Raw genomic sequence first — 27,374 nt, forward strand, 5'->3', positions numbered from 1 at the left:
GGATGACTGATTGCAACTGTTTTCTCTGGGAAGGGTAATGGAGAGTCAAATCCACCTTGCTCTGCTGGGGGGACGTGGGCTGCTGTGTTTTCTCCTGGTTAGAGGGAGAGCACGCATCCCACCACCAGCAGCTTTGCTGAGTGTGAGCAGGAGTCACAGACAGACACTTGCTGTTCTGTTAAAATTCAGGTTTATTGCTTTCAGGTAAGGAGAAAGGCAATTTCTCACCTGTGCGTGACAGGTAACCAGATACCAAAAGAGGCAATATATAGTCTGTGTGGCCCCAATTTCTTCTTGTCATAGTGTTACCTAGAAAGTCACAGCAAAAGCAAAAAGCAATTTGATCTGAAGTCCATGAGTGAATCTACAGCCATGTTCTCCCAGCGAAGAAACAGTCACAGAAAGGCATAACATTTCCTTCCCAACAGCAGCTCATTTCTTGTTAGTGTTTTATGCAGCTCTCCATGTGCTGCATTTTCCACCTTTGGAAATCTTCAGCTCTTTGTGGTAGTGGGTGACAGAAGTTTGCAACAGAGAATAATGGGTTCGAAGCAGTATCTGGCCAGATATTCACCAGAAACACAGTTTCCAACTCGGCACAAGCCTCCTATGTGGTTACAACTGTCTGGCCCATGAGCTCCTCCTGTACAAAGAAACAGCAAGTTGGTGGGTGAAATGCATAGGGCTTCCTCTGACAGCATGTGCCAAGCCAGAACTGTGAGCGTACATACAGCCTGGGCATGTACGGCTGCGAAGAGCTCACCCAGGATCCCTGTCCAAAAGGACAGCTTCAGACATCTGTGTTAGAAAACCCAAGTTGCAGAGCCAACCTCACTCAAGGAACATTTTAACATACAGTTATTTTTTCAGGTTGTTAGCAAAGACCGTGCACGGGAGGTCATAGTGGTTGTCCTCACCCTACAAAGGAGGCAACTGCAGCCTGAGAAAAGGCAGAAACATTTTCCCAGAGCACAGGACATCTCCTTTCAGGCTTCTTCAACCAGTCTGCTCCGAGAAAAGCAGCAAAGTGTCCCATTTTGATATCTTCTTCCCTACTAATTTTTTTTTTTATTACCCCAAAGGATTAAATCATGCATTTTGTGAAAGTTTCTGATGCACTATCTCATCCAGAAACATAAAAACACCTTTTCCCCTCAGTGACTATAATTTTGATTTGATTACACAGTAAGGAAAAATTATTCTTGTTCCCAGACACCTATATTTACCACCCTCGGCCTTTTTGGTCTTACCGTGACTGCTCAAGGAGATGAAGATTAAAATGAACCAAATGATCCGCATTGCTCTGGTTCTGCTGGAAAATCGCAGGGCTGAGCACGAGATTTTGCAGAAGGCTCTATGTGCGGTTGGCATGATGGATCGCATCTGGGAAGAGGGAGGGAGTAGGCAGAAGTCAATTATATTCCAGTCTTGGGAGTGACATTTGCTGCTGAGAAACCCTTTGTGTCGTTCTGACCCAGTGCTATGGCTCCAAACAATGTCGATTTGCTTCGGGTTCACTGGTTATTGGCTTCCCCAATTCCTCTCCCTAGCAGCTGACATTACAAATGGGTAGATTGCCAGCTGCAGGTAGCTCGATGGAAAAAGAAGCTCAAAGGGATCCTCTGCCCTTCACCTGTAGTCAGAAAAGTCCCTGGAGAGCTGATGGGTGGGAGAGTGACAACCTGCAAGGAAACACTCCTGAGGAGCTGCAAGGAGGAGAACTCTGCAGGCTAGGAGCGATTCATTTTTTATCTGAGCTTGTGTGAATATTTTCTGCAACTGAAACCTGGGTGTGATTTTTTTTTCCAGCCAAAAAGGCTATTCCAGCTTTGGCTTCTGAGGAATTTGGGAGGCTTCGTTCCTGAGCATGATGAAGCACAGCACTGGTGGAGGAGGTAGCCAGTTAGCTCAGCAATGCACCACTTGGTGGTGATTATCTGATAGATATGCAGCTCTTGCTGTAAAATCAGTCTGTGATATTCCTGCCACTCTTGCTTGTCTGCAGCCTCTGCCTAGTCCTGCTGTTTGTTCTCGCTTCAGCTCTGTTTACATAATTGCTTGTGTGAATACATCCTGAACTGGACAGCTGAAAGATTGAGGTTAAAAATTCCCTTTCCCCTCAAAAAATGTAGTTCAGATAACTCGACTGTCAGGAATCAGCAGGCATGAAATCTTGATCTATGTCCCTGGAGATGCTTAGGTAACAGGGAACTCTGTGTGAGGAATAGTGATGGACAGGACACTGTGTAAGCCCAGCATGATATCCTGGATCATCTCAAGTAACACCAGTGTCCAGCTGTGGGCAACTGAATCTGGCCCTAAAAGCTAAGAAGGACAAAAGACAGATTATTCCTTTCTCTAGACTCAGTTGGGTTGAAGTGCCATGTTCAAAGGCTGACCACTCCTGATATAGGGCAAACCCTTCGTTTTCCTTGTCCACTTATTATTCTGATTACTCTTTTACTCCATGGTCACCTGCTGAACCAGAAATAGTTCTAACTGCCCTCACTTAGGAGTGAAACTATTCCCTTGAATCTTAAGCAAGGAGGTGGTCTAGGACCTTTACACAACTGTTTGCACATTGTATCATTTGGACTTGCCTCTCTGGGCTACCTGGTGATCAAACCTGTAAGGCAGGTCTGGCAAAAGAGCTCACAGCTATGGACCATTTCGTGCTGAAGAGATATTGATCTTGGATGAACAGCAGTCATATTCCTGCTGCAGTCTCATAATAGTTACTAGGTGGGCCAGCTTAGGTTTTGCAAAGGAGAGAATTTTTCTACCTCCTCTCCCCAGGTCATTTTTTGGATGTGTTTCTTTTTCAGTGCATTTCCACTCCAACAGAGGGGCAGGGCTTGATTTTTCCTTGCAGAGCCCTTTCACAAGCAACATTATTTCCCTTTACTCATTCTTTTCCTGCCTTATAACCTATGCCAAATCTTAGCTGGTCCCACACATCACTGTGTGCTGTCTTCGTTTCCCTTGTGTGAGGCTGAGATGTACCCTCTGTTGAAAGGGTTGTAGGGCTGCTTGGTGCTCCTTCCTGTCTCTGAGACTGAACAGAATAGACTATTTCAGCTGGAAGGCACATATAACGATCACCTAGTCCAACTAGATGACAAATTCAGGGCTGACGAAGTTAAAGCATGTTGTGAAGGCTGTTGTCCAAATGCCTCTCAAGCACTGACAGGCTTAGGCATCGATGACCTCTCTAAGAAGCCTGTTCCAGTGTTTGACCACCCTCTTGGTAAAGAAATGTGTCCTAATGTCCAACCCAAACCTTTCTGGTACAGCTTTGACCATTCCTACACATCCTATCACTGGATCCTAAGGGGAAGAACTCAGCACCTTCCTCTCCCCGTCTCCTCCTCAGGAAACTAGAGAGAGCAATGAGGTTGCCCCTCAGCCTCCTCCGAACTAGAGGAGCCCAAAGTCCTCAGCCACTCCTCACAGGACAGTCCCTCCAGCTTTTACCAGCTTTGTTGCCCTCCTCAGGACACGTTCAAGGACCTTCACATCCTTCTTAAATTGTAGAGCACAGAACTGCACACAACATTCAAGGTGAGGCCACACCAACGCTGAATGCAATGGGATAATGACCTCTTTTCACTGGCTGGTTACACTGTGTTTGCTGGTGTGTGATGAGGGACATATCTAAGCAGGTGAAACTACACAACTACTGTGTACCAGTGTATATCTATACAAACAATTGATTCTGGACAAAAACACCAAAAGGCTAACTGGCAAATATTTCTCACAATGAAAACACTTGGTCATACTATCTCCTCTCTGTCATCCTTAGTCTTAGGGGGAAATAAAAAAAACTATTCCCAAGGTAGGCCTGGGTACCAAAACTTATAACTTCGTTGAATAGCTAAATGGCTGAGTCAGTGGAGAGTTGCTTTCGGCAGACTATCAAGGATGTGTCAACAGGGTATTTTCTCAATTTGCCTGGAAGACTTGCTTTTGTTTCAAGCCTGGGTAAAGGTTTGTGTGCTCAAACCTGTCCAACTTTTCCAGCTGTTCCAGTTGGCTTTCACTGTGTACAGACCTTGCTCTATTGATGTCATTCAATCATCAGACCCATAGTGAAACAGTAGAGTGACACGAGAGCATTCTCGCACCTGCACACTCTCGTGGTGCATCAGTTCTTTATTAGCTGCTTCCTTCAATAAAAAAAAATCTTAATTGTCCTTAACCCTGTAAAGCATCCAAGTGTGACAACCACATGATGCTGGTAAGCAAGATCAGGCTAATCAGGAAGACTGTAATAGAGAGGTGGCTCTGCAGGCTCTGATGACTCCCCATGACACAACATCTGGAATCAGAGTGAGGCTCAGAGAAGCTTCTTTCAGCACCTCAGACATAGTCATTGTCATACTTTTACTTTTATTCCAAAACCTCAATTTCTTATGAAATAAAATAAAAATGCCTCCTCCTACTCACTTCTGAAACAGATACACCACCAGCAGCAGTGCTTCTCTTTCCATGTCTTTTTGGTTTTGCTTGTCCTGCTGAGACTCCTCCATGAAGAGTTACTGACATTAGAAACTCTGGTGTAGGCAGACCGCAAGCCTGGGCTGGTATGTACCATGTAACCTCTTTCCATACCTATACAGTTGTTACACTTGTTTATTTATTAATTATTTTTGTTTTTTCCTGTGTGTAGTTACATAAATTGCCCTCTTTCTTCTCTAGAAAAAAAATAGGAAGGGAAGACAACAGTTGAAGCCAAAATGCTTAAAAATATCTCACATAATTTCTATACCTTTCTTCCCTTCTAGTACTCCATCCTGGGTAAAAAATGTGGCTTCAGGAATGGTTCTGCTGCTCACAGCTGCAAGTCACACAGACTTGCCTAACTTGTGACACAAAATCAGAGAACATCTGCATAAAATACTCCTTTAACAACCAGCTGTAGACACGGCAGAAAACCCCCTCAGAGTTGTTAAAAGAGTGCAAAGAATTTCTTGTGGGACAAATATTCCTAGGAGAAAAAGAATTAAATTAATTTGAACAACTGATTGGAGATCTCACTTGAAGCGTGTTCACCTCCAGTTACTAAGAATCCCTGTTAAACTCTTGATTGGTTACCTAAACTGTCATGTGGTGAGGTGACACTAGTATGGAAATGAAGTTTTACCGTTAGTGGAGGTCAGTATAACTTTACACATTGTTAGAATGGAAATAAAAAAATGTTACAGTAACGTCATCACACCTGTCTGAATACTGTCTGACTAAGAGCAAGGTTGCTCTTTGGTCAGTGAGGGAAGAGGGTAATGATGTTGCCAGTGGATCTGTTCCTCTCCGTAGATGAAAAGAGCAGCCTGAAATGACTGGGATGATGATTATCACAAAGAATACACTTTCTGAAGTGCGCAGTGTGGACATGAACAAGCCAGTTGCATTATTTCAGGCCAGAGAAAAGGATACTTCATCTCTTTAGAAACAGGTTGTTGGAAGTTTGCTGCTGCGAAGGGCTTTCTGTCCTGTGTGGGAAGGGTTTGAAATCCACCCCATCCAAGGATGGTGCCACAGCTTGTGCTCCGAGGGTAATTTTTACGTGGCTGGGAGATGGATGCCACTCCTCATTTTCTTTTGCAAAGCTGTCCAGCTACTCAGCCTTCAGCTGGACAAATTAGAAAGCTAGTAGTCACGACCGGGAGCTGCTGACCTTATAGAGGTAATGCTCAGAAGCAAATAATTTTTTGTCTGCGTTTTGAATGAAGCTTCTGCAGTTAATAAATTCAAAGTTACCACAGAGGGAAGCATAAGACTGCATAAAATGGTTTTAAATGGATTTGCTTGGTCAGACCTGAAGCCTTCCCATAGGCAGTACCTGTGCCTAAGTGGGTACAGTTTATTGGTAGAAATTCTTTTCTCCCTAGTAACAAGTGATAGGACAAGAGGAAATGGCCTCAAGTTGTGCCAGAGGTTGTTTAGATTGGGTATTAGGAAAAATTCTTGACTGAAAGACTGGTAAAACATTGGAAAAGACTGCCAAGGGAAATGGTGGAGTGCCCATCCCTGGAGGTGTTCGAAAAACGTGTAGATGTGACACTTCAGAAGATGGTTTAACGGGCATGGTCCATTGGGCTGACAGTTGGATTGGACTGTCTTAGAGGTCTTCTCCAACCTTAATGATTCCATGATTCTAAACAGGGAGGCAGGGAAGAGAAGTTGTCTGGCATCCTGCTTTGGAGAATGGGAGTTGAATAGCATAGACATAGTTTGCCCATGCCAGTTGGACAGTCCTTTTTTCAATCACTTTGATAGAAGTAAAACCCATTGTCTTTCCTTCTATTAGGAAGGAAAGGAAGGAAGAAAGGAAGACAGAAAAGGGAGGGAGGGAGGTGAATTTTGAATTACAAGTGGATGTGTTTTCCAAGATGTTAGAGCAAGATTTCTCTGGATTTCTGTGTGTAGGTGTAATAGAGTGACGTTCTGCCTCTTTCCATACCTATACAGTTGTTACACTTGTTTATTTATTAATTATTGCCTTTGTCATGTAAAGAGACATGTTACCTCTAGTTAATTATACACTTCACATGTTGAGAAAACCAGATATCAACTCTACAACAGAAGGAAAGAAAACTTATTTGTTTTCTTGTCCATGTGTTTCCGCAGTTTTCTGCGCTTCCGTCAGGCCTTTATTACACTTCTGTGCAGCACTTCCATTCTCTGTGAGGGCAAGGTCCCTCTTGCTCTTGCAGACATTTGATTGGTGGAGGAACACAATGGCCCCCCTCGTCTTGACAAGTATGGAAGTTTGATGTCGTATCTGCAATGAAAACAATTTAAGTGAAAACAGAAAACATTACACCAACATCTGCACCAACTTGTACATGGATAGTGTCATGAAGTTCTGGTTACTGTGTCTCCAAAAGTGACGACACAGAGGATTATTGGGATCATCAGAGCACTTCTGTAAGTGGAGGAATTTGTGACCCACAAACTTGGAAAAGAAACAACTGAATTGTAAAGGTATGAAGAAGGTAAATACAGAACGACTACATTTCATTTGCAGTACAGAAGTAGGTGGCGCTGAATAAAATTATGAGGGAAAAGGTTTTTAAAAAACTCAAGGAATTTGTAATCTAACGGGGGGAAATCCAGTAAGGAATTTTAAAAACAAAGCTTCAAATTCCTGAAAACCAGGAGAATATATAATGAATTGTGATAATATGGTCGTAGTGCCCATCAATAGCCATTTTACACGTGAAACACCCACTTCTAGACATGGGCAGATGCAGGATGCTGGAACCTTGGGTGTGATCAGCACAGCTGGCTGTAAAACACGTATTGACTTAATGATACACATTGACTATTGAGGACTTCCAAAAAAAAGAAAGTATAGAAAGTATTAGGCAAATTTACAGGGAAGAGGTCAGTAGGTACTTATTAAACACAGAGTGTGGATGAAGTCAGCAGTCACTCAACAGATGATTATAGAAAGATATAGCAAGGAAGGAGAACTCTGTATGGGCCACAATTTTTATTTTGTCTCCCGCAGCATCTGTTCTGTTAGAGACAGGACGCTGGGCTGCATGGTATTTGGCCATGCCAACAGGACAATTCTGGTCATGTGGTCCATGCTGCTGTTAATGGAAGAATAATGAGGTCCATCTATGTTGATGGGAGAAGGTGGCTTAGGTCATTTGGAGACAGAGCAAAAGTGTGTTTTGCTGACTTCGGTAATCTTTCCAATTGTTGCCTGCCTGGACAGGATTTCTGCACATACCTATACAGCAGGTCTTCTGACGCCAAGCGCAAGTCCCAAACGCAGCAAATGGCCGTGGGCAGGATTTTGAACGGAAGCAGAAACCATGGTATCCAACACAACGTAAGGTGTCTTTGGGCAAGCCAAGACCTACAGGGAGAATGGGATTCCCAGCTGTGCTGTAGGATCAGTCCATTCTCATGGTCTTCCTCCTGCTGAAACCCCATGGACCCCAATTAGGAGTCTGATACAAATACCCTCAAAGTACAAGGCAGCTTTTCCAAGAGTTTTGAGAAGCATCATGGGACCTCACAGGACTCCAAATAAGGCCTTTGCACAACTAGAGAAAAATGTAGCTGTTAGGAACACATCCTAATCATGCATGTTGTGGTGGGTAGGGACAGCCTTTGGATGCCTCAGAGTTCTGGGACTGCAGTGCTGCAGGCTGGTCACGTAAGGGACAGCACGCTGTTCATATGGTCTGAGAGGTACCTATTACTTAGAAAAAGCAAAAGATGGGATCTGAGTTGATGCAGCAGAAGGGCTGAGGAAGGTGAACCAGCATATCCAGACAGTTAAAGTAAACTTCACTGATGTAGCTCAGCCTGAGCAATACAAGGGGACACCTCTGCCCCTCTCCTACCATACACAAAAGAGGCAATTTGTAACACTGGAGTGAGAAGAGACAGATGATTTCTGTGACACCACTTTCCAATAGTGCCACAAAGTGGCAAAAAGAGGTTTCAAAGGATCATAAAGAGCCAACACCCAGTACCAGCTTCTGTGGGGAGATTCTTCCTTGACATCTAGTCACTGTAGGTTCATTTTTTGCTTCTGCTTTTAAACTAAGAAATAGGGAAAGGTTCTAATGAAAAGAGCTGAAGAGTATGGGGGAGTACAGTTTGCGCCGCTGCAGAAGCTAGTTGTGCCTCCTACAAAGGCCAACCCGAGTGTCGGTCTTGCCCCTTACCTGGAACAGCCTGGAGAAGGAAGAGGAGAAGAGGCATGAAGCAGGAGAAGAGTTTCATGGTGGAAAGTCTCAGCTGCAGTGTGAAGACAGGACCACAATGCCAGAGCCTTGAGCAGGAGAACGCTTGGATTTATAAGGCTTTGGGAACAGACCTGTCTGTCTGGGAGACCTTGGCAGTGATGGCTGTGGAAGGCAATGAGAGTACAGCTTGACCGCTGCACACGGCTAAACCTGAACAATGGCAGAGGGTCACAAATGCAAGCAGAGAGGTAACTGTACCTCTCTACCCAGCTGCTGGGAAGGCTGCTTCTCAATACTGACCCACCCAAATATCTTTGTTACTTGTTACCTTCAAAGATGAAGATGATTGGTAATGGACCACCAGGAGAAAATTAACCATTGTTTTGGTGGGAAAGAAGGCACCTGGGAATGCCAGAAGACTGTTGATGATGATGAGTAGAGCAGAAGGTCCAAGGTACTGCTGTAATGTTTACAGTCTCCATTCATCCATGCAAATAAATGTATTTTTTCATCATTTCCCTAACTGAAAAATAAAGTTTGAGTCAATCATAGAACCAATTTTCCTTCTGAAAATATTAGTTGATTGATATTAAAGACTCACTTCAGTTGCCCAAATATATTGATCTAATTCCCATGGGCATCCCAGACTCTCATGGGACTACTAAGACAGACACAGAACCTCTTGGACAATCTGCATATGACTAGAGGGGCAAAACCATGACCATATGTATGACCTAAAATGGCACTGGACACACATGTGTGGTCATTGAAGGTCAGTGGGTGTGGTCAGCACTAGAATCATTGAAACGCAATCATCTAGAATGGATGTAGCTACATGGGAATGAGATGTTTAATCAGTGGTGCTAGGACTCAAATCACCTGCTTAGCTATAGAAACCTGCACTGTAAATACAAGCACTGGAACAGGCTCCTGAGGGAGGTGGTTGAGTCACCATCCCTGGAGGTATTTAAAAGGTGGGTAGCAGATGTGCTTAGGGGTATGGTTTAGTAGCGGACAGGTACGGTTGGACTCAAAGGTTTCATCAAAGGATTATCTCAAAGGTCTTTTCCAACCAAACAATTCTATGATTCTGTACTTAGCTGGTCAAGTCCAGAGCTAAGGGCATCTATTGTCATTAAAGATGGCTCAGGGATACCATCTGGCCTCCAGCTGCTGCTCTATTAGGATGAAGATCCCTCATAGCTCCTGCATGATACCTGCCAGCCCCAGACAGACATTGACATTTCTAATGTCACAGGCCCTCTCAAATGGCTGTAGTCTCTATGTGTGGGCAACAGGGTCAATTCCTAAATATTTTTCGGTTGTCAACTTCTGGCTGTAGAAGAGAAAAAAAGAAAAAGGAGAGAAGGTTATAAAACCTTTTGTAAGGCCCCACTTTATGGTGCAATGATCAAAAAGTTTAATAAAAAAAAAAAAAAAGCATTTCTAGTAACAAGGAATCCTGTCCCAGAACACTGCTCTGGTCTCTAGATCACTCCCTATGTAAGCCAGGAGGCTTGGGGTGCTGTCTGTACTCCAATAGATGTCCGATTCTTTTTCTCAACATACAACAGGGTAAAGAAGGTAAAATGAATTTTTTTTTTCCTTTAGTACTCGATAGTCTGAAAAGGAGCACTTACAGATTTAAGTACCACAGAGAAAAACAGAATGGGAGCTGAGTCTCACATATCCTGGCTGCAGCAGTGTCAGACAAAAAAGTAGTAACAGCCTCTCATCCAGCAGCGTTATGTGAAACAGCCCTGAAAAGTTTTTATTCCATATGAACCGCTGCACTGAATGCACGCTGTATCCACAACTTGCCTTGGTGTAACAAAACCCAAATTTTGAGCAAGCTTACCCCTGATTTTCATGATTGGGTGTTGAATTTCATGTATCTAAATATATATTGATGTAGATATCCAAATGGTTCGGATTTTTTTCCCTTTTAAGAGACTTATCAGAGAAACTATGTTGAAACTGAGAATCGCAGAATCATGGTACGGTTTGGGTCAGAAGGGACATCAAAGCCTCAAAATTCCAACCCCACCTGCCATGGGCAGGGACACCTCCCAGTGGATCAGGTTCCTCAAAGATAGAATCATAGAATCAGAATCATAGAATCACTAGGTTGGAAAGGACCCACTGGATCATTGAGTCCAACTATTCCTATCAAACAATAAACCATGCCCCTGAGCACCTCATCTACCCGTCTTTTAAATACCTCCAGGGGTGGTGACTCAACCACCTCCCTGGACAGTCTCTGCCAGTGCCTGATGACCCTTTCTGTGAAATTTTTTTTTCTGATGTCCAGCCTGAACCTCCCCTGGCGGAGCTTGAGGCCATTCCCCCTTGTCCTGTCCCCTGTCACTTGGGAGAAGAGGCCAGCTCCCTCCTCTCCACAACCTCCTTGTAGAGAGCAATAAGGTCTCCCCTCAGCCCCCTCTTCTCAAGGCTGAACAACCCCAGCTCTCTCAGCCGCTACTTGTAAGACTTGTTCTCCAGCCCCTTCCTTCACCAGTTTTGTTGCTCTTCTCTGGACACACTCCAGAGCCTCCAAATCCTTCTTCTAGTGAGGCACCCAGAACTGAACACAGTATTAGAGGTGCAGTCTCACCAGTGCCGAGTACAGGGGCAGAGTAACCTCTGAGGACCTGCTGGCCACGCCGTTTTTGATACAAGCCGAGATCCATCCAACCTGGCCTTGAACATCTCCAGAGATGGGGCAGCCGCGACTTCTCCGAGCAGCCTGTGCCACTGCCTCATAGGAAAAAATGTCTTCCTAATATCTCATCTCAATCTCCCCTCTTGCAGCTTAAAACTATTCCCCCTCATCCTACCCCTGCACTGCCTGATAAGGAGCCCCTCCTCTCCACAGCTTTCTTAAAGGCCCCCTTTAGGTACCGAAAGGCTGCTATAAGGAGCTTTTGCTAAGGTGAAGTGTAGAAGATATTTTTTTTCCAAACTATTAATATTATAAATTAATCAAAATTGTTAAATCATTCACATGATAAGTATGCATTTTTTCCCAGTTGCTATGACAAATAGGAGTTACAGCAGACATTTAATAAAATGGTAGTTAAAGATTAAAATACAGTCTTAATAAAATATGAATCCTCCTTTGTGTGAGATACAGAAATCTGGAACATTGTCAGAGCAACATGTCTTAATTTGTTATATCTATGGTAGATAAAACTGGAATTTTTCCCCTTAAACCAAGTCATTGCATCTAGCAGGGTGAGAAATTGAGTCGAGAAGAAAAACAGGGAAAGCATATGCTCAGCATCAAAAATAGAAGAAAAATCCTTTCATTGAAGAATAGTGAATAAGCCTGACTTAAAGAGCAGAGATATCTTTGATGCTAAGAACAGGCTTCCTTTTTCTTTTTTTTTTTTTTTTTTTTTTTTGTTCTTTAGGAACATAGAATATTCAAGGGGGTTGGACTGGATGAGCTGTAAAGATCTTTTCCACCCCAAAGCATTCTATGATTTAATGATTTGTGGATATTTCTTAAATCATCTGTGTTTATTACAGAAGCAGTGTCCAATCTGACATTAATTTATGTGGCAGTAATGTCTGCACCTTCCTTTTAGACCACACCAGAAAGTGTACAAGGCGTCCCAAGTCCTGCTGCTTGTGCATAGGAAACATTTTGTACCCTGACAAGAACGGGAACGCACAAAATGTTATCAATCAATGGGTTTGTGGCTGGGTTGCCTGTGAGTAATTTACGGTTTGTGTTGCATGCATAGCTGAACCTCTGAGTGATGCAACAAGCTGGAAAACAGAGGTGAGTGTGATTGGGACTGAAGTGAATAAGGGCTTCTCGAAGTTACTGCCATGAAATTGCCATTGGTGGGGGGAAAAATATATCACTTACTGTGAAAGATTCTGGTCATACTGAAATGAAGCGTTCTATGCCAAGGAGGTGTAAGATGCAAAGGAAATGAGTTGAATCTTTAGAAACTCCCCCATTAAGTGGTGCTTCCTCAGTTTTATGCAGGCTTTTATGCAGCACAAGGAACCAAAGACCAGCCTGTCTTCTGTATACAGAAAACAGCTGGAGAACAGCATCTCCAACTCAAATATCATCCAGGCTATTTCATCTCAAGAATTGTTTAATAAAGGTAACTAATATCAGCAAACACCTTGCAGGTCCTCTCACAGCTTCTGAGCTAAATTGTTGCAGACTTCATAGAAGCACCAAACTACTCTATGATCTTAAAGGTCTTTTCCAACCTAAATGATTCTGTGATTATTTCTTAACATAGAAAGGATCCTGGATCTACTCTGGAATGGCTAATGGCCTGAGATAGTCCCCAGGGACATGTAAGACTTGGGTCCAAAACTCTCTGTTGCTAGTTTTCAACACTGCCATAGCCAACAGTCTCTTCTAGACCAAGGCTCTCGTCATGTCTGCTGCTGTTGCTTCTTCACTAAATAAGTAAATGACAGGGCACTGCTTGGAAAACTGGAGTGGGCTTCAGCCCCACAGCCATGTGAGCTTAATGTTTGTGATCCCATTTTTAACAGTTGGTAGGGGATTTCGGTAAGCATAAGGTGATTATCTACTGATGGTTTAGGTCTCCTTGGGTGTATGGCTTGACCAATACCATACCTCCTCACCCTGTGCAAATGTCTTGAGCATCCAAGATAGCCAAAGGCTCACTAACAGCAACAAGTATCTATGTTTAGGCTGTTGAAGCCTGCTGGGAAGAATGAGGCAGGGCAGCCAGCAGAGTCAGCTCAGCTCACCTTTACTGTGAAGAGCATATGTTGACATGCTGCATAGGTCTCTAGTGTCTATGTGCTGTACAACCAGCGGGCTTCATTGAGGTATCTGCATATAAGAGCACAGGGCTATTTGAGGTGGGCCATGGCACCCTGTCAGGCTCCAGCTGCTCATCAAGAAGGTCTCAGCTGTCCCATGTTTGTGTCCCATCTGCCCCTCGTAATGATATCTTAGTGCACCAAGTGCCTATGTCAAGCTGTTGACCTCTGGAGACCACAATCCTACTCCAGCTCTTTCACTTTGCAGGTTGCTTCTCTAAGCGTGTGCAGACTGTAGTTCACAAGCACTTTCTCTCCTGCTCAGGTTTCAATAGGAGTTCTCCTAGACCTGGAAAGTACTTTCTGATAGGATCTGCGCCCAAACTAGTGGCAAGATGTGGAAATGGGATAAAACACCTTTAAAAAGGTGTTTAATGTCACATGGTTCCTTAGCTATGGATTAGTCTTCAGCAAGACAGCTTACAGGACACAAGTGCTTCCTAAACTGATGCATTACCTCCTTATGGTGACCTCCAAAGATTCTGATCTTTATCATTCCATTATACAGGCTGAGTTTCATTTCCCATGTAGTCACCAGTGTTGTTTTACCTTACACAACTGAAGACCTGCTCCTAAGCACTATTTAAAGTTCTCCCAGTCTCCTAAATAATTCAGGCACTTTTGGATGCTTCCCTTGAAATGACAGTATTGGTTCTGAAGTATCCCTCTAGGTTTACCTTGAAAATGCTAGAAAATTAAAATTTGAAGAGCAATCAAAATGTATGAGGAGGTCCTCATTGTTGTAGCTTCGTTTCAGATTTATGGAAAATACACAAAGAAAAAGAATTTCATACACAGACAGTGATGAGATGTCTCTGTATTTTATAAGCAGGCAAATTAAAATCTCAGAATAGCTCCTTATAAGACATAGTCCCATAAATCTGCCATAATTTATTAGCTAAGTTTCACTTTTATTTCATGACAGCAAGGGACTCTTGATGAATCCTTGAAAATCCCAGCTATAGGATATGATGCAGGCAGTGAAAGTGGAAGGAGGGGTCCTAAACCAAGGTAGGGCAGAAACATCTCTAGGAGTGCTTTTCCGTGCTAATGATGCATGCATGTATGAAAAATGTCTTTTCTCATTTCCAGCAGAATAAATATATCTCTCACAGGACAGGGTAGCTTTGCGCCATCACTTGGCACTCTGAGATGGTTGTGGAAGAGGGGGGAAGGAAAACCCCCTCATTCACATGAGGAGAGTTTTGTGTGGTGGATCAGCCCTGTAAAAATACGTCCACCTGCACTGGTAGAGAAGAGGTCCACCTTACCATGCTATTGCTTTAGGATCCCTGGTAACTGACACTAAGGACCCTGTGAGCAACTTTTCTGTCAGATCAGGGACTCTGGAAAACCATCTTCCCTTCTCAGTAGCAGATGACGAGGGCAGTGCGTAGGTACAAAGCGCCATGTACACAGTGAGCCGGCAGGGGTGGCACAGATCATCGTATTGGAGAGATATACAGGGATATTGAAGGGAACCGCATGCACAAGCTTGGATGCATGGGAACAAATTAAAAAAGATTTTTACCACCCAGCTCTTCTGTGCCTTTGGATTTGCTTTCCTCAGCTCTTCTCCTTTTCTTTCCTCACCCTCAACCTTCTGAACCCAAATCTACCATCATTCTAACTCATCCCCTAAACCACCAGAAACACAGCCCAAATCTGATGCCCTGTACCTCTTCTACTCCCCTTTCCCATTTACTATGCTGCACGCTTCCTATCTTGCAAGTCAAATGTGCCTTGGACTCTGGCTCCCTGCAGTTGAAAGTACAGATCTTGTCAGTGAATAAGTAACTATTTCTCCAGGATGATCATTTTGCTTTCAAATACCTTGAAAAAAATCTAGATGGTTAGTTTACTCATTCAAATCAAGCCAGTACAGACCACAGGTCATTTCCCATCTCCACTCTTAGGTCACACAGAGCAAGCATTTGAATACTAAAGAACTAAGAAGAACTTAGACCTCCAAGGTAAAGTAACAGGCTATTAAAGCTGTGCAGATTAATTAAAATTCTTCTCACAAGGTTTTAGTCTGAACGAGTTGTTGTCCTACGGAAAACATATGTGTCAATCAGAATGCATCAACCTGCACTTCTACAGAGAGATCATGTGGTTTCATAATGCATTTAATTAAAAGCATGTGGAAATAGCCAGAAACTCTCCCCAGGACTGAGTCGTTATGTCCCACTGTTCTACCACATCGCAGTTCCTCAAATGTAAATGCCTTACCCAAAAACTAAGGTGTTACAGCAGTCTGGAATTAAGCACCTTGGTTTGTGCTTGAGTTTCCAGGACTTCACTTCCATGGAACACAGAGTATTACTAAAAACACCTTTTTTTTCTACTAGAAAAGAAATATCTTCCCATCTCAGAAGCGATCAGCACCATGTGTTCCTGTACCTATTGCCTGAAGCCATTGTTCAGCCCGAGTGCTTATTCTTTTCTCTTTAGCAGGATCAAATTTTTCAGGGATGCACATAAACTGAGTATTTGTGCACTCCCTCCTCCAAGGAGTCCTGAGGAAATGCTTTGTCGCTTTTCTGTTTTCTCAAATATAGCTTGACAGAAAAAAAGGACTCTTTTTTTTTTTCTTCAAAGAACATTTCAGAGAACAAAACAGGTTTATTTGCTATGCCTATGGATAGGATGACCATTACATCTCATTTCTTTTTTTTTTTTGGAAACCACTGTTGCACCACAGGAAATATAGCAGTGTCATACATGAGGGGCACTTTATCAGTTTGCAGATGTCACGAGCAGCACCCTGAGTTTCACAGGTGTACAAAGAGAAGAGGAAAAGCGAGATTCATGATACAGTTTTCATAAGTATCTGTCCATACAGTGTTTGAATTGGGCTACCAACAGTTATATTGAAACGGTAGCTGAGAGCACAGATTCTCCTTTGGAGCAGAAGAAAACAGTGTCACTCACTTGAGCCTGTTTCTACATGATATTTATTGATGTTGTTCTGACCCAATGGCCTGGGTCAACAGTATAAAGCTTCCCCTTAGTCAATGTGCATTGTTCTCTGCCTTTCTGGTTTCTTTGTTAACTTTTCATTTCAAATTTGCAGGTGGCATTGGGTCTTCCAGGAAGCCATATGACAGGAGAGCTCTTTATGGCAATTTTCAGACACTTCAGGGATATGGATGAAACAAAGAACTTGACAAGAGAACTTCAGCTGGCCAGGGTTCCAACTAAAGCCAAGGGGAATACCGGGGCTCCGACAGCATCTAACATTGTATGAAATGATATGTGAGCAATAGGTCAAGGGAAGAGATTCTTTCTCTCATGAGACCTCACTTGGAGTACTGCATTCAAGTATGGAGTCCTCAGCACTGGAAGGACATGGATCTTTTAAAGTGAACCCAGAGGAGGCCATGGAGATGATCTGAGGTCTGGAGCACTTCCCATAGGAGGACAGGCTGAGGGAGTTAAGCTTGTTTAGCCTGGAGAAGACAAGGCTCTCTGGAAACCTTCTAGCAGCCTTCCAGTACTTAAAGGGGGCTACAGGAAAGCTGGGGAAGGGCTCTTTATCAGGAATCAGGGATCAGATGAGGAGGAATGATTTTAAGCTGTAAGAGGGGAGACTTAGATGGGATATGAGGAAGAGATGTTTTCCTGTGAGGGTTGTGAGGCCCTGGCCCAGGCTGCCCAGAGGAGTTGTGGATAAGCCATCCCTGGAGGTGTTCAAGCCAGACTGGATGAGACTTTGAACAACCTGATCCAGTGGAAGGTGTCCTTGCCCATGGCAGGGGTGCTAGAACTGGATGATTTTTGAAGTTCCTTCCAACCCAAACCATTCTATGATTCTATCATCTGTCTATTCTATATCATACATACATCAATATATTCGGCTTAAAAATGAAAATTAACACAGCAGATCTAAATGGCCAGAAACATCTCCTGCATCACTTCAAGACATTTCTATGTATTTATGTGGTGTATCAACTATCTGACATGCAAACACATCCCTCTGTGGAGACACCTGCTTTAATTGCCCAAATCTTTTAGCTCTTTACTTGCCCAAATCCGTCTCTCAGGCAGAACTCTTACCTGAACAAAACGTCATTGTAACATACAAGATATTTGGGTGGGACAGATATCTATGGGGCACTTAGACACTTCTGGAGAGGTAAATACAGACCAGGCAGCATACCCCATAACAGAATACTAGATGCCTGGATTCAGGCAGCTGAATCTCTCTCCTTATATCACACAGTTGGAAACTAGGCGAGTACTAGAGTGGGAGAGATGAGAGGTGCTACTATGAGGTGGTCAGCAGGGAGCAGGCAGCAGCTGAAGAAGCTCCTGAGACTGAATCTGAGGCTGCGCTTCTAGAAAACTGTGAGTTGATGGGGTTCGAATAGTGAATGAATAGTCAAAAAAAAAAAAAAAAAAAAGGGCTGTGGAGAAAGAAACGTATTTCCAGGAACGAAACAGGCTGAGTTTACACCCTAGCCCAGAGATGGAGAATCTTTCACTGACCAATATGAATCCGCAACTTGGCTTCGCAGCTTGTGGAGCTCATGAGCTGGTTCCTGGCTCCCTCTAGTGGGGCACACGGTGCCGGAGGAGGGGACAGCAGACCCCTGTCGCGAGGTACAGTTTGCTCAAATGGAAAGGCAGGTGGCTGCCTCTTTGCTCCACCTTCACCACAGATAATGCACAGAGCAAAGACGTGAGGATTATTAATATGTTTACAGAGCAGGGTTGGCTTTTGGTTGCAGACACCAAGTTTTAGGCACTGGAGTGAGTTGCCCAAATTCAGGATAAAGGTATAAATATAACGTTAAAATTTTTTTCTAACTTCATATAATTACATATGATTTATGTAATCATAGAATCATAGAATGGTTTGGGTTGGAAGGAACCTCAAAGCCCATCCGCTTCCAACCCCCCTGCCATGGGCAGGGACACATTCCCCTGGATCATGTTGCTCAAAGGTTCATCCAACCTAGCCCTGAACACTTCCAGGGATGGGGTATCTATGACTTCTCTGGGCATCCTATGCCAGTACCTCACCACCCTCACAGGAAAAAAAAATCTTCCTAATATCTAATAAAAATCTCCCTTCTTTCAGCTTAAAACCTTTTCCCCTCATTCTGTTCCTGCACTCCCTGACAAAGAGCCCCTCCCCAGCTTTCCTGTAGCCCCCTTTAAGTGTGGGAAGGCTGCTAGAAGATCTCAGTGGAACCTTCTCTTCTCCAGGCTGAACAACTCCAACTCTCTCAGCCTGTCCTCATATTGGAAGTGTTCCAGCCCTCTGATCATCTTCATGGCCTCTTCTGGACTTGCTCCAACAGATCGATGTCTTTCCTGTGTTGAGGACTCCAGAACTTTATAAATCTTTGTGACTATAATAATAATGGAAGCTCTGCTTCCTAGAGGAGAACTAAGTATCTTCCTTGTAGGGACTTTCAGGTCTCTAAGGCAGCATCCCACTCCAGGACACTGCCCCTTATCACCTCATATATTGTTAATCAATGCTACCTTTTACAGTCAGAAAGTAGTGACCACATGATGCCAATTTTTAAATAAAGTAAATTTTTTACTTTATTTAAAAAAATAAAGTAAAATTATTTTTTAACAGCTTGAAAGTTAAAGATCTGGGAACGTCTTCTGCTGACGTTTCTTTATTTTCACAGGGGGAGAATGTTTTGATGTAGAAATGTACCCTACCACTAGCACTAGCAAGAGTGCTGGGACTTGCTCCCAAGCAATTATACACAAATAGAAATCTGATAATGTCCAACACTGGTCTTTTCCTCCCCATAAATATTGTCTATCTCATGCATTTATACAGAGTACAGAGAGATGAGGGGCACTGGCTACACAATTCAAGCAAACTGCCTCAAGCAAAACTAGATAAATATGTCTGCTTCAGAAAATAAATGCATCTATTAAATTACCTCTAATGACATTCCTTATTTAGGTGCTGTAGTTTTTATTTGCCTTTATTAACCATTTTATCATTTTAAATCCTCATTTCTCAATTATTCTCTGAAATGAATCATTCTTGATCACTACAATAAATACTGCTTTGCATCACAAACGTGGACACTTATATTAAATAGTTTATTTTCTTTGAGAGATAAGAGACATTAGTAATGATGTCAGACCTCTAACTAAGATTTTTAACATGAGTTCTAAGGCAAGCAGGAACTGAGTGCAAAAATGTCAGAATCTGTGACACAAGGCAGAAGATAGAGCAGCGAGGAACAACGTGAGATTCATTAGAGATGGACAAAAGCAAAGATGGGTTGAGTGAAAAAAACCCAACCATATTATGAAAGAGAAAGGGAACGGAGCAGATGGAGATGCAGCCACCTTGTGTCTATCCAGTCCTGCAGGAGATCCAGATGAAATGGGAGATTTGTGAAAGAGGTGCTATAACAGCTGATTTTGAGAAAAAATGGATTTCTAAGAGCAAAAGGTCTTGTTCCTGGCAGAATACATAGTGCAAAACACAAGGCTGGTTACCCTCTACCTCCAGAAGGAGACCAGTGTAGAATCATAGAATCACAGAATAGTTAGGGTTGGAAGGGACTTTAAAGATCATCTGGTTCAAACACTAGGACATCTCACTAAATCAGGCTGCCCAAGGCCCCATCCAACCTGGCCTTGAACACCTCCAGGGATGGGGCAGCCACAATCTCCCTGGGCAAACTGTTCCAGTGTCTCACCACTCTCGTGGTGAAGAAATTCTTCCTAACGTCTAGTCTAAATGTGACAGTCTCCAGTTTATACCCGTTCCCCCTGCTCCTATCCTCACAAGCCTTTATGAATAGCCTTTCTCCAGCTTTCCTGTAGCGCCTCCCCTGTGTATCCTGATCCCCATCATTTCCACCATAGCAAGGCTTGAGGCAGGATTAAGTCAAGCAAGGCAGGAGTCAAGCAGCAGTCTCCTGGTGCATTGTCCATTGCTTCACTAGCCCCAGCCGCTTGCCCATACTGTGCCCCCATGACCCTGCCCCAGCCAGCCTAGGGCCCAGAAGGCTTTCTCCAGCATGCTGGGGTGGGCATGAAGTTGGAGAGGAAGAAGGAATGTTTTATATCTCTCTCTATGACATCTTTGTCTACGACCACCTTGCACTAACCACTCATGATGAAAGGACTGGGCAGCCACAGCTGGCAGCGAACTTTGACTGCACTGTTGGTGGACCTTTGTCTGCGCTGGTGGGACATCTTGCCTTCCTTGCAGAAGGTCTAGCTGCAGTGCTCAGCAAACAAAGGGTTGTGGCTGGGGCAGGACGTCAGGAAATGTAGTGTCATTGTTTGACTGGGCTAAGCTCATGGGCTGTCTGCATTTAAAACTGTCCACCACCATTTCTGTGTTCATACCCAGAGCCCGCCTTGGGCTGTACTGCAGGAAGGGTCCTTGTCCTTTCACCATGTTCTGCCCTGGACCATCATTCTTATTCTTAGCATCCCTGAGCCTCACTCCTGTGTCCACTGACCTGCAGATCACCCCATCTCACCCTGCACATTCATTCTCCAGCTGGGTTTCCACTCTGCAGCCTGGCCTTGGCCACTCTTCCCTCCCCACAGCTGCAGCTGAGAGGTTCCTGGAATCCCCTGAGGAGAGGACATCCCCACTGCCCAAGCCACCATCCATGCCAGGGATTTACACCATTGCACCTTGACCTCATTGTGCAAAGGCAGTGCGTCTGACTCCAGATCAGAACGTTGTGTGTTCAAATTGCACTGGGGTCAGACCTGAGGCTTCACGGGCCATCCACTATACTGCTCCTGCTTTCTGGGCAGCTGGTCTCTATGATGGACAGGGCTCTGCAGGCGCTGGCCAACTATATGGGGACACCTAAGGAACAGCTGTGGGTGGGGTGGAGGAATGCGATACCCAAGGCTTTCCCTTCAGGCAGGCTGGAGGTTCTGAATCAAGACCAGATCCAATGCAGGGAGGTGTTGCGGTGGGTGTGGTCTGCAGGTGGGCTCATCAAGGAGCTGTGAAGCAAGTGAAACATTGCTCATGGAAGTGCCAGTATATTCATCACTGCAGGCTCAGTCACTCAAGGGCACCTGGATTTCTCCTGTTTTGCAGAATCAAACCCTATAACACAAAATGAGTTATAAAGCAGGTATGTTTATTTTCAGCGCTGGGAATATAACTGCAATATTTGTGTGGAAGAGTAACATAGGATGGTATAGCCACTCTGGGGGAATTCTGGTGTATTTCAATGATGATTATTCATAGTAGGATTACAGGAATAGAGATGAGTTTCTACTACATAACATTAGAGGTTCTTTCAATAAATGTAAGAAGGAGGATCTGGTAAGCCTCACCTAGGATCCCACATGAAAACTAAGGAAGAAATACTCGTGAAAGCCAGGCCCAGATAAAGAAGGAGGTGGTGATGAGTGGAAACACTGATCATAGAGTCACCAAAACCAGACACTTCTTGGCCAATATGGCAGATTTCTTGGAAGAAATTACTTCCTCAGTGGCCAAGATGATGGGCCAGTGGTGCAAGGGATAACTTCCTGACTACAGATCAAGAGATTGTAGGTTTGACTCCTGCCTGGCTCAATGCTTTTAGCCTGGTGGCAGCTCCTCCTACTCCCACCATGACCCCCTTCCTTCTCCTGCCCATCAGCCTTCTGCACTGCAAGACTGCTGGGATGTAGTCCTGCCCTGCAAGAAGGAAAGAGTTCCTCCACACCTTACACTGCTGCTGGCCACCTGGCCTCATCACACTCTCCTCTACTCTAATTGAGGGATGCTGGGGACATCCCTCAATTCCTACTGCTTATCAAATTCCACACTGTGAATAACGCACCCAGCTTTGGGGCCTACATTCTAAGGACATTCATCCACTGCAATAAGTCCCAGTGGAGGGCCATCAAAATGACCTGATGTTGGAGCACTCGCTGCATGAGGAGAAGCCATGGGAACTGGGTTTATCTGCCCTGGGAAGAGCAGATTTCAATAAAGACTATTGCTACATTGTTAGCTGGTGATGCCAACATTGGTTCTGGTGGTACAGCCAGATTTTCACCCACTCACTTTCTTAGCCTCTCATTGAGTCCAGATCTTTGCAATCTGGCTTCAATAAAACTCTGGGAGAGCCTGTTATGAAATCTCACCACAGTCAAGAAAAACAAATGCTTCTTTCCCAGGCTCCAGCAAGGCAGGCAGCTGGGCCGCTCAGGTAGAACCTTAGTAAATCTACACTGGCAGTTTGCAACTACTTTTGTGTCCTTAATGTGTTTGTTCTGCTCAAGGGATTCCTGACTTGATCATCCCCTGACATGAATAATTCACTGCCATAGGCTCTGTCAGGAGGCAGAGCGACATAAACATGAGAGTAGACCTTAACTATAGACAGAGGCAGAGAAGGCATTGAGTATCTTAGCCCACTCCGTGTCTATTGATCTTTCTTTCACTCATTCAGAAATGGTCCCACATTTCCTTTTGTTTTTCTTTGGTTGCCAATGTGGCTCTAAAAGCCATTTTGTTGACCTTTCACACCCTTATCAATCTCAACTCCAGTAGAGCTCTGATTTTCCTGTCTCAGCAGCTAATTCTAGCTGTCAGATTGCAGGAAATGTTACCACCCTGCTCCCACTTGTGGGATCACATATGAAGTCTGTGTCTAGTTTTGGGATCTCCAGGACAAAGAAGACACTACATTCTGGCATTACATCCCATAAATGGTCATCCAGATGAGAAGATGGTGGCATCTCTGATGAGGGGTGGTCTAGAGTGCTAGATTTCAGTAATATGGAGAAGAGGCCAAGCAAAGATTATAATTTTGTTTTAAGCTATGTGTGCCTACAAAGCAAGTGGATCCAGGCTTTTTGTGTTGGCATGGAGGATGGAGCTCAACAAAATGCAATAGATCAAGAGAAATGTCTATTAGAGGATAGCAAAAAAAAAATTCACACATCGGAGGTCACACATTAGAACAGAGTCTCAGAGAGGTTTGGAACTGCCATCCTTGGAAGAATTCAAAGCTTACCAAACAAGAACAATTTAACGTCAAAGACTTTTGTGCTCTGAGAAGGGGATTAGATCTCCTGCCTTTCAGGAATCCTGATAAAATTTGATTTTTTCCATACTTAACCAAATCCTCATGCATCATCCTCCTTCACAAAGCCCATCCAGCAATGGGAAGCCCCACACATCCAGTAGGGTGAGGGCCAGTGGCAAAATGGACCATGTGCCTGACTACAGGAGATTGCAGGTTTGACTCTTGCCTGGCTTGCCATTTTCCTGCCCACCAACTGGCCATAGTACTGATGGTGACAGGGGACCTCTTTCTCCTTGTTGGCCTACCTTTGCCTGGCTTCCTGCACAATAAAAGCTTCCCTTGCATCAGAGGAGGCTCTGACTGGACATGCCAGCAAAAAAAAAGTTGCCATGAGGATGGTAAATAACTGAGTGAGGGCCTCAGAGGGGTTATGGACTCTATACCCTTGGAGATATTTGGAGTTCAAGCAGGCAAGGCACTGATCTGAATGTCTGTTTCTGAATGTAGAGACCCTATCCCTCCTGCCCCTCTGGAGACAGCATGGTGAGGAAGCTGGTTGCTGTGGGATGGGTCTTGCAAGGGTGCTTTGGTCAGTGTTGATGTTTTGTCGTCCTTGCTCTGAAGTATGTGATTTGAAAGCCATCGTTGCCAGCTTAGGAAGGCATCGGTGAAAGCCATTCCCAGTCCTTTGTCAGCTGCCTGAAAAGTCTTCTTCCGTCCAAGAATGTCCCATGGCCATAAAGTCCAGGACGATATTTGAGGGGAGATTTTGCCAGCCTTGACCTCGTGGCGCAATGGTAGCGCGTCTGACTCCAGATCAGAAGGCTGTGTGTTCGAATCACACCGGGGTCAGAAGCACCTCCATCCCATGCGAGATGCGTAGCTGGCACTTAACTCCTTTTTTCGCTCCTGCTCTACAGCCCGCAGTCCTGGACAAGGGCAGTAAATGGGCCACAGCAGAGAGGTTTTCCCTTGCTGCATCAGTGTTAGGAAGTAGCTGGATAGCTTCAGCCTTCCCTTCTCCCACGTCTACAAAGGAGACAGGATTAGTGGACATCTCAGCCGTGGCACCGTGCTCTGGGTACTGCTTCTCCAGCTCCTGATCCCCTGCTACAAGTGCAAGTGCATCTGAGACGTGATGAGGAATTCTACAAAATGCTCAGCGTGAAGTCTCCTAATCCCTAGCATGACCCATTATCCATTACAGCACTGGTCCTTGTGAGCCTGGCACGCCATGGCAACGTGTTTTTTTGTCGCAGTTTGTGCGTTTTGCCTCCCATCTTATCACTGTGCACTTTGAGAAAAATCTACATCCATGTTGGAAGATTATCGAGTCAGGAATCCCTTGAGAAAAATGGACACGTGAAAGACTCAAAAGCAGTTGCAAACGGCCAGCATAGATTTATAAAAGTTCTACTTGAGCAGCAGAGCTGCCTGCCTTGCTGGAGTCTGGGAAAGAAACATGTGTTTATCTCGACTGTGGTGAGATTTCAAAAACCCTCTGCTCTCCCAGAATTTTGTTGAAGCCCTCATCATGTAGCAAGTGCTTCAACACCAGGCCATTTTGGTGGCCCTCTGTTGAGACTTGTTGTATTGGATGAGTGTCCTTAGAGTGTGGGCCCCAAAGCCGGGGGCATTATTTGCGTGTGGAACTTGAGTAAGTGGTATGTATTGAGTGATGTCCTCACTGAGTGGGGGACAGTGATGAGGCCAGGTGGCCAGCAGCACTGTAAGGTGTGGAGGAACTCTTTCCAAGAATACATCTCAGCAGTCTTGCAGTGCAGAAAGTGTGGGAGCTTGGGTGATGGGCAGGAGAAGGAAGCGGGAGTAGGAGGAGCTGCCACCAGGCTAAAAGCGTTGAGCCAGGCAGGAGTCGAACCTACAATCTCCTGATCCGTAGTCAGGCGCGTTATCCATTGCGCCACTGGCCCATCCTGCGGTCACCTCTGTGGCCCTGGCAAGCTTCCTGTGTTCTTAGTTTGGTAAGATCATCCTCTGTGCCCATCACAAAGACACTAAAGAACATCCAATGCATCAAGAAGTGAAGAATGACAGCTGGACTGCCTACCACTGATCACAACCCCCTTGGTGCCCTGGTCCAGCCACTTTGCCAGTCAGCTTGCGGTTGAGCAAGTTGAGGTGCTCTGCCTGTGTGTCCTGCTACAGTAATAGGTCTGGGAGACGTCATCAGAAATCAAATCGTAGTCAGGCTAACAAACGTTCCTTGGCATTGTCTTGACCACTGAGGAAATAATTTCTTCCAAGAAGTCTATCATACTGGCCAAGAGGGGTCTGGTTTTGGTGATTCCGTGATCAGTGTTTCCACTCATCACCACCTCCTTTATGTGGACCTGGCTTTCAGGGGTATTTTTCCCATAGTTTTCATGTGGTCCCCTGGGTGAATCTGACTGGACTGGATGTCCCAGGCTTTGCTTCTTTATATTCTTGAAAAACTTATCCTGTTCTTAATTTCCTCCAGCTTCTTCATAAAGCAAACCGCTGCAGATGACCACTACCCAGCATTGGCCTCCACTCTGGTCTTCACCCATCACTGACCCATCACCTTGTAACCAGACCCAGACCACGTGGCTGAAAGAATATCTCTCAGAAATGGGAGTAGCCCTTCCCTGAGGGGGAATATAGTTGATGTAGCCCTCTTATAGCTGATGTAGCCCTCTTATAGCTGGTGTAGCCAATAGCCTTGCGGAACTGTGTCCCTTGTACAGGCCAGCTGCTCAGAAAAGCTGGGGCAACAGAGTGGCCAGCTACTCCCCACACATGACCCCAGTGTGATTTGAACACACAACCTTCTGATCTGGAGTCAGACGCGCTACCATTGCGCCATGAGGTCAGTGCAGGGAAATATGCCTTTCTCACATCAGCCCGGGCTTAGGGTATGGGGATGCACATGTGCTCAGTGTCTCTCTAGGGAGCATCTCAGGGGTGTATGGGGCACCCCAAGAGAATGGCTATAAGAGGTGGAGTGGACAGGGCCACTCCTTGAGGAGAAGGAGCCAAGTCCTGCCCACAGAATGGTGACCAGGATGAAGGGTTGAAGACCAGGGAGGGATGACGCAGAGGTGGAGAGTGAACTGAGTATGTCCAGGACATGTGTGAGCAGCTGTACTCAAAGTACGCTCTGTCCTACTGTGGGGAGAAAGGTGACCCCAGCTAGGTCGTGCAAAAGACATGAGGGTCCCTCCTACCACAGGGCTTGAGGAAGGTGCTGTGCAATTTGCCAGGTAACTGGGGCCTCTCTCCCCAGGTAGGTGTTGGGACCCTATCCCTCCTGCCCCTCTGGAGACAGCATGGTGAGGAAGCTGGTTGTTGTGGGATGGGTCTTGCAAGGGTGCTTTGGTCAGTGTTGATGTTTTGTCATCCTTGCTCTGAAGTATGTGATTTGAAAGCCGTCGTTGCCAGCTTAGGAAGGTATCGGTGAAAGCCATTCCCGGTCCTTTGTCAGCTGCCTGAAAAGTCTTCTTCTGTCCAAGAATGTCCCATGGCCATAAAGTCCAGGACGATATTTGAGGGGAGGTTTTGCCAGCCTTGACCTCGTGGCGCAATGGTAGCGCGTCTGACTCCAGATCAGAAGGCTGTGTGTTCGAATCACACCGGGGTCAGAAGCACCTCACATCCCATGTGAGATGCGTAGCTGGCACTTAACTCCCTTTTTTGCTCCTGCTCTACAGCCCGCAGTCCTGGACAAGGGCAGTAAATGGGCCACAGCAGAGAGGTTTTCCCTTGCTGCATCAGTGTTAGGAAGTAGCTGGATAGCTTCAGCCTTCCCTTCTCCCTCATCTACAAAGGAGACAGGATTAGTGGACATCTCAGCCGTGGCACC

At 44.9% G+C, this 27,374-nt stretch overlaps 2 protein-coding genes and 4 non-coding genes across 7 annotated transcripts; 2 read left to right on the top strand and 4 right to left on the bottom strand.

Moving 5' to 3' along the window:
* Positions 1 to 172: 172 nt before the first annotated feature.
* Positions 173 to 2,204, bottom strand: LOC128851897 (gallinacin-12-like). 2 transcript variants are annotated; one of them, XM_054064172.1, is made up of 3 exons: positions 1,475 to 2,204; positions 1,251 to 1,383; positions 173 to 643 (listed from the first exon to the last, which is right to left on the bottom strand). In XM_054064172.1, the coding sequence occupies exons 2-3, from the start codon at positions 1,381 to 1,383 to the stop codon at positions 495 to 497; spliced, it is 282 nt and encodes a 93-aa protein (XP_053920147.1). In that variant the 5' UTR covers positions 1,475 to 2,204; the 3' UTR covers positions 173 to 494. The 2 variants fall into 2 exon arrangements, with proteins under 2 accessions (XP_053920147.1, XP_053920148.1); XM_054064173.1 differs by having other exon boundaries at positions 1,634 to 2,203.
* Positions 2,205 to 6,397: 4,193 nt separating this feature from the next.
* Positions 6,398 to 8,748, bottom strand: LOC128851896 (gallinacin-11-like). Its single transcript, XM_054064171.1, has 3 exons — positions 8,691 to 8,748; positions 7,742 to 7,870; positions 6,398 to 6,781 (listed from the first exon to the last, which is right to left on the bottom strand). Exons 1-3 carry the CDS (start codon positions 8,746 to 8,748, stop codon positions 6,654 to 6,656), a joined length of 315 nt encoding a protein of 104 aa, XP_053920146.1. The 3' UTR covers positions 6,398 to 6,653.
* A 15,565-nt stretch (positions 8,749 to 24,313) lies between these two features.
* TRNAW-CCA (transfer RNA tryptophan (anticodon CCA)) lies at positions 24,314 to 24,385 on the top strand. The gene has a single exon. It is a non-coding gene; the product is annotated as a tRNA-Trp (tRNA).
* A 1,006-nt stretch (positions 24,386 to 25,391) lies between these two features.
* On the bottom strand, positions 25,392 to 25,464 carry TRNAR-ACG (transfer RNA arginine (anticodon ACG)). Its single transcript has one exon. It is a non-coding gene; the product is annotated as a tRNA-Arg (tRNA).
* Positions 25,465 to 26,312: 848 nt separating this feature from the next.
* On the bottom strand, positions 26,313 to 26,384 carry TRNAW-CCA (transfer RNA tryptophan (anticodon CCA)). Its single transcript has one exon. It is a non-coding gene; the product is annotated as a tRNA-Trp (tRNA).
* Positions 26,385 to 27,081: 697 nt separating this feature from the next.
* On the top strand, positions 27,082 to 27,153 carry TRNAW-CCA (transfer RNA tryptophan (anticodon CCA)). The gene has a single exon. It is a non-coding gene; the product is annotated as a tRNA-Trp (tRNA).
* Positions 27,154 to 27,374: the final 221 nt, after the last annotated feature.

Source organism: Cuculus canorus, chromosome 3 (assembly GCF_017976375.1).
Source record: "Cuculus canorus isolate bCucCan1 chromosome 3, bCucCan1.pri, whole genome shotgun sequence".
Taxonomy (NCBI): Eukaryota; Metazoa; Chordata; class Aves; order Cuculiformes; family Cuculidae; genus Cuculus; species Cuculus canorus.

What these genes read in the sequence shown, in the direction of transcription:
- LOC128851897 (XM_054064172.1), bottom strand. Translation starts at nt 1,383, where the DNA reads ATGCGATCCATCATGCCAACCGCACATAGAGCCTTCTGCAAAATCTCG. An exon ending in CATCTCCTTGAGCAGTCACG is followed by an intron (nt 644 to 1,250) that starts GTAAGACCAAAA and finishes TTCTTTGTACAG; the next exon opens with GAGGAGCTCATGGGCCAGAC.
- LOC128851896 (XM_054064171.1), bottom strand. Translation starts at nt 8,748, where the DNA reads ATGAAACTCTTCTCCTGCTTCATGCCTCTTCTCCTCTTCCTTCTCCAG. An exon ending in CCTTCTCCAGGCTGTTCCAG is followed by an intron (nt 7,871 to 8,690) that starts GTAAGGGGCAAG and finishes TTCTCCCTGTAG; the next exon opens with GTCTTGGCTTGCCCAAAGAC. An exon ending in TCAGAAGACCTGCTGTATAG is followed by an intron (nt 6,782 to 7,741) that starts GTATGTGCAGAA and finishes TTTTCATTGCAG; the next exon opens with ATACGACATCAAACTTCCAT.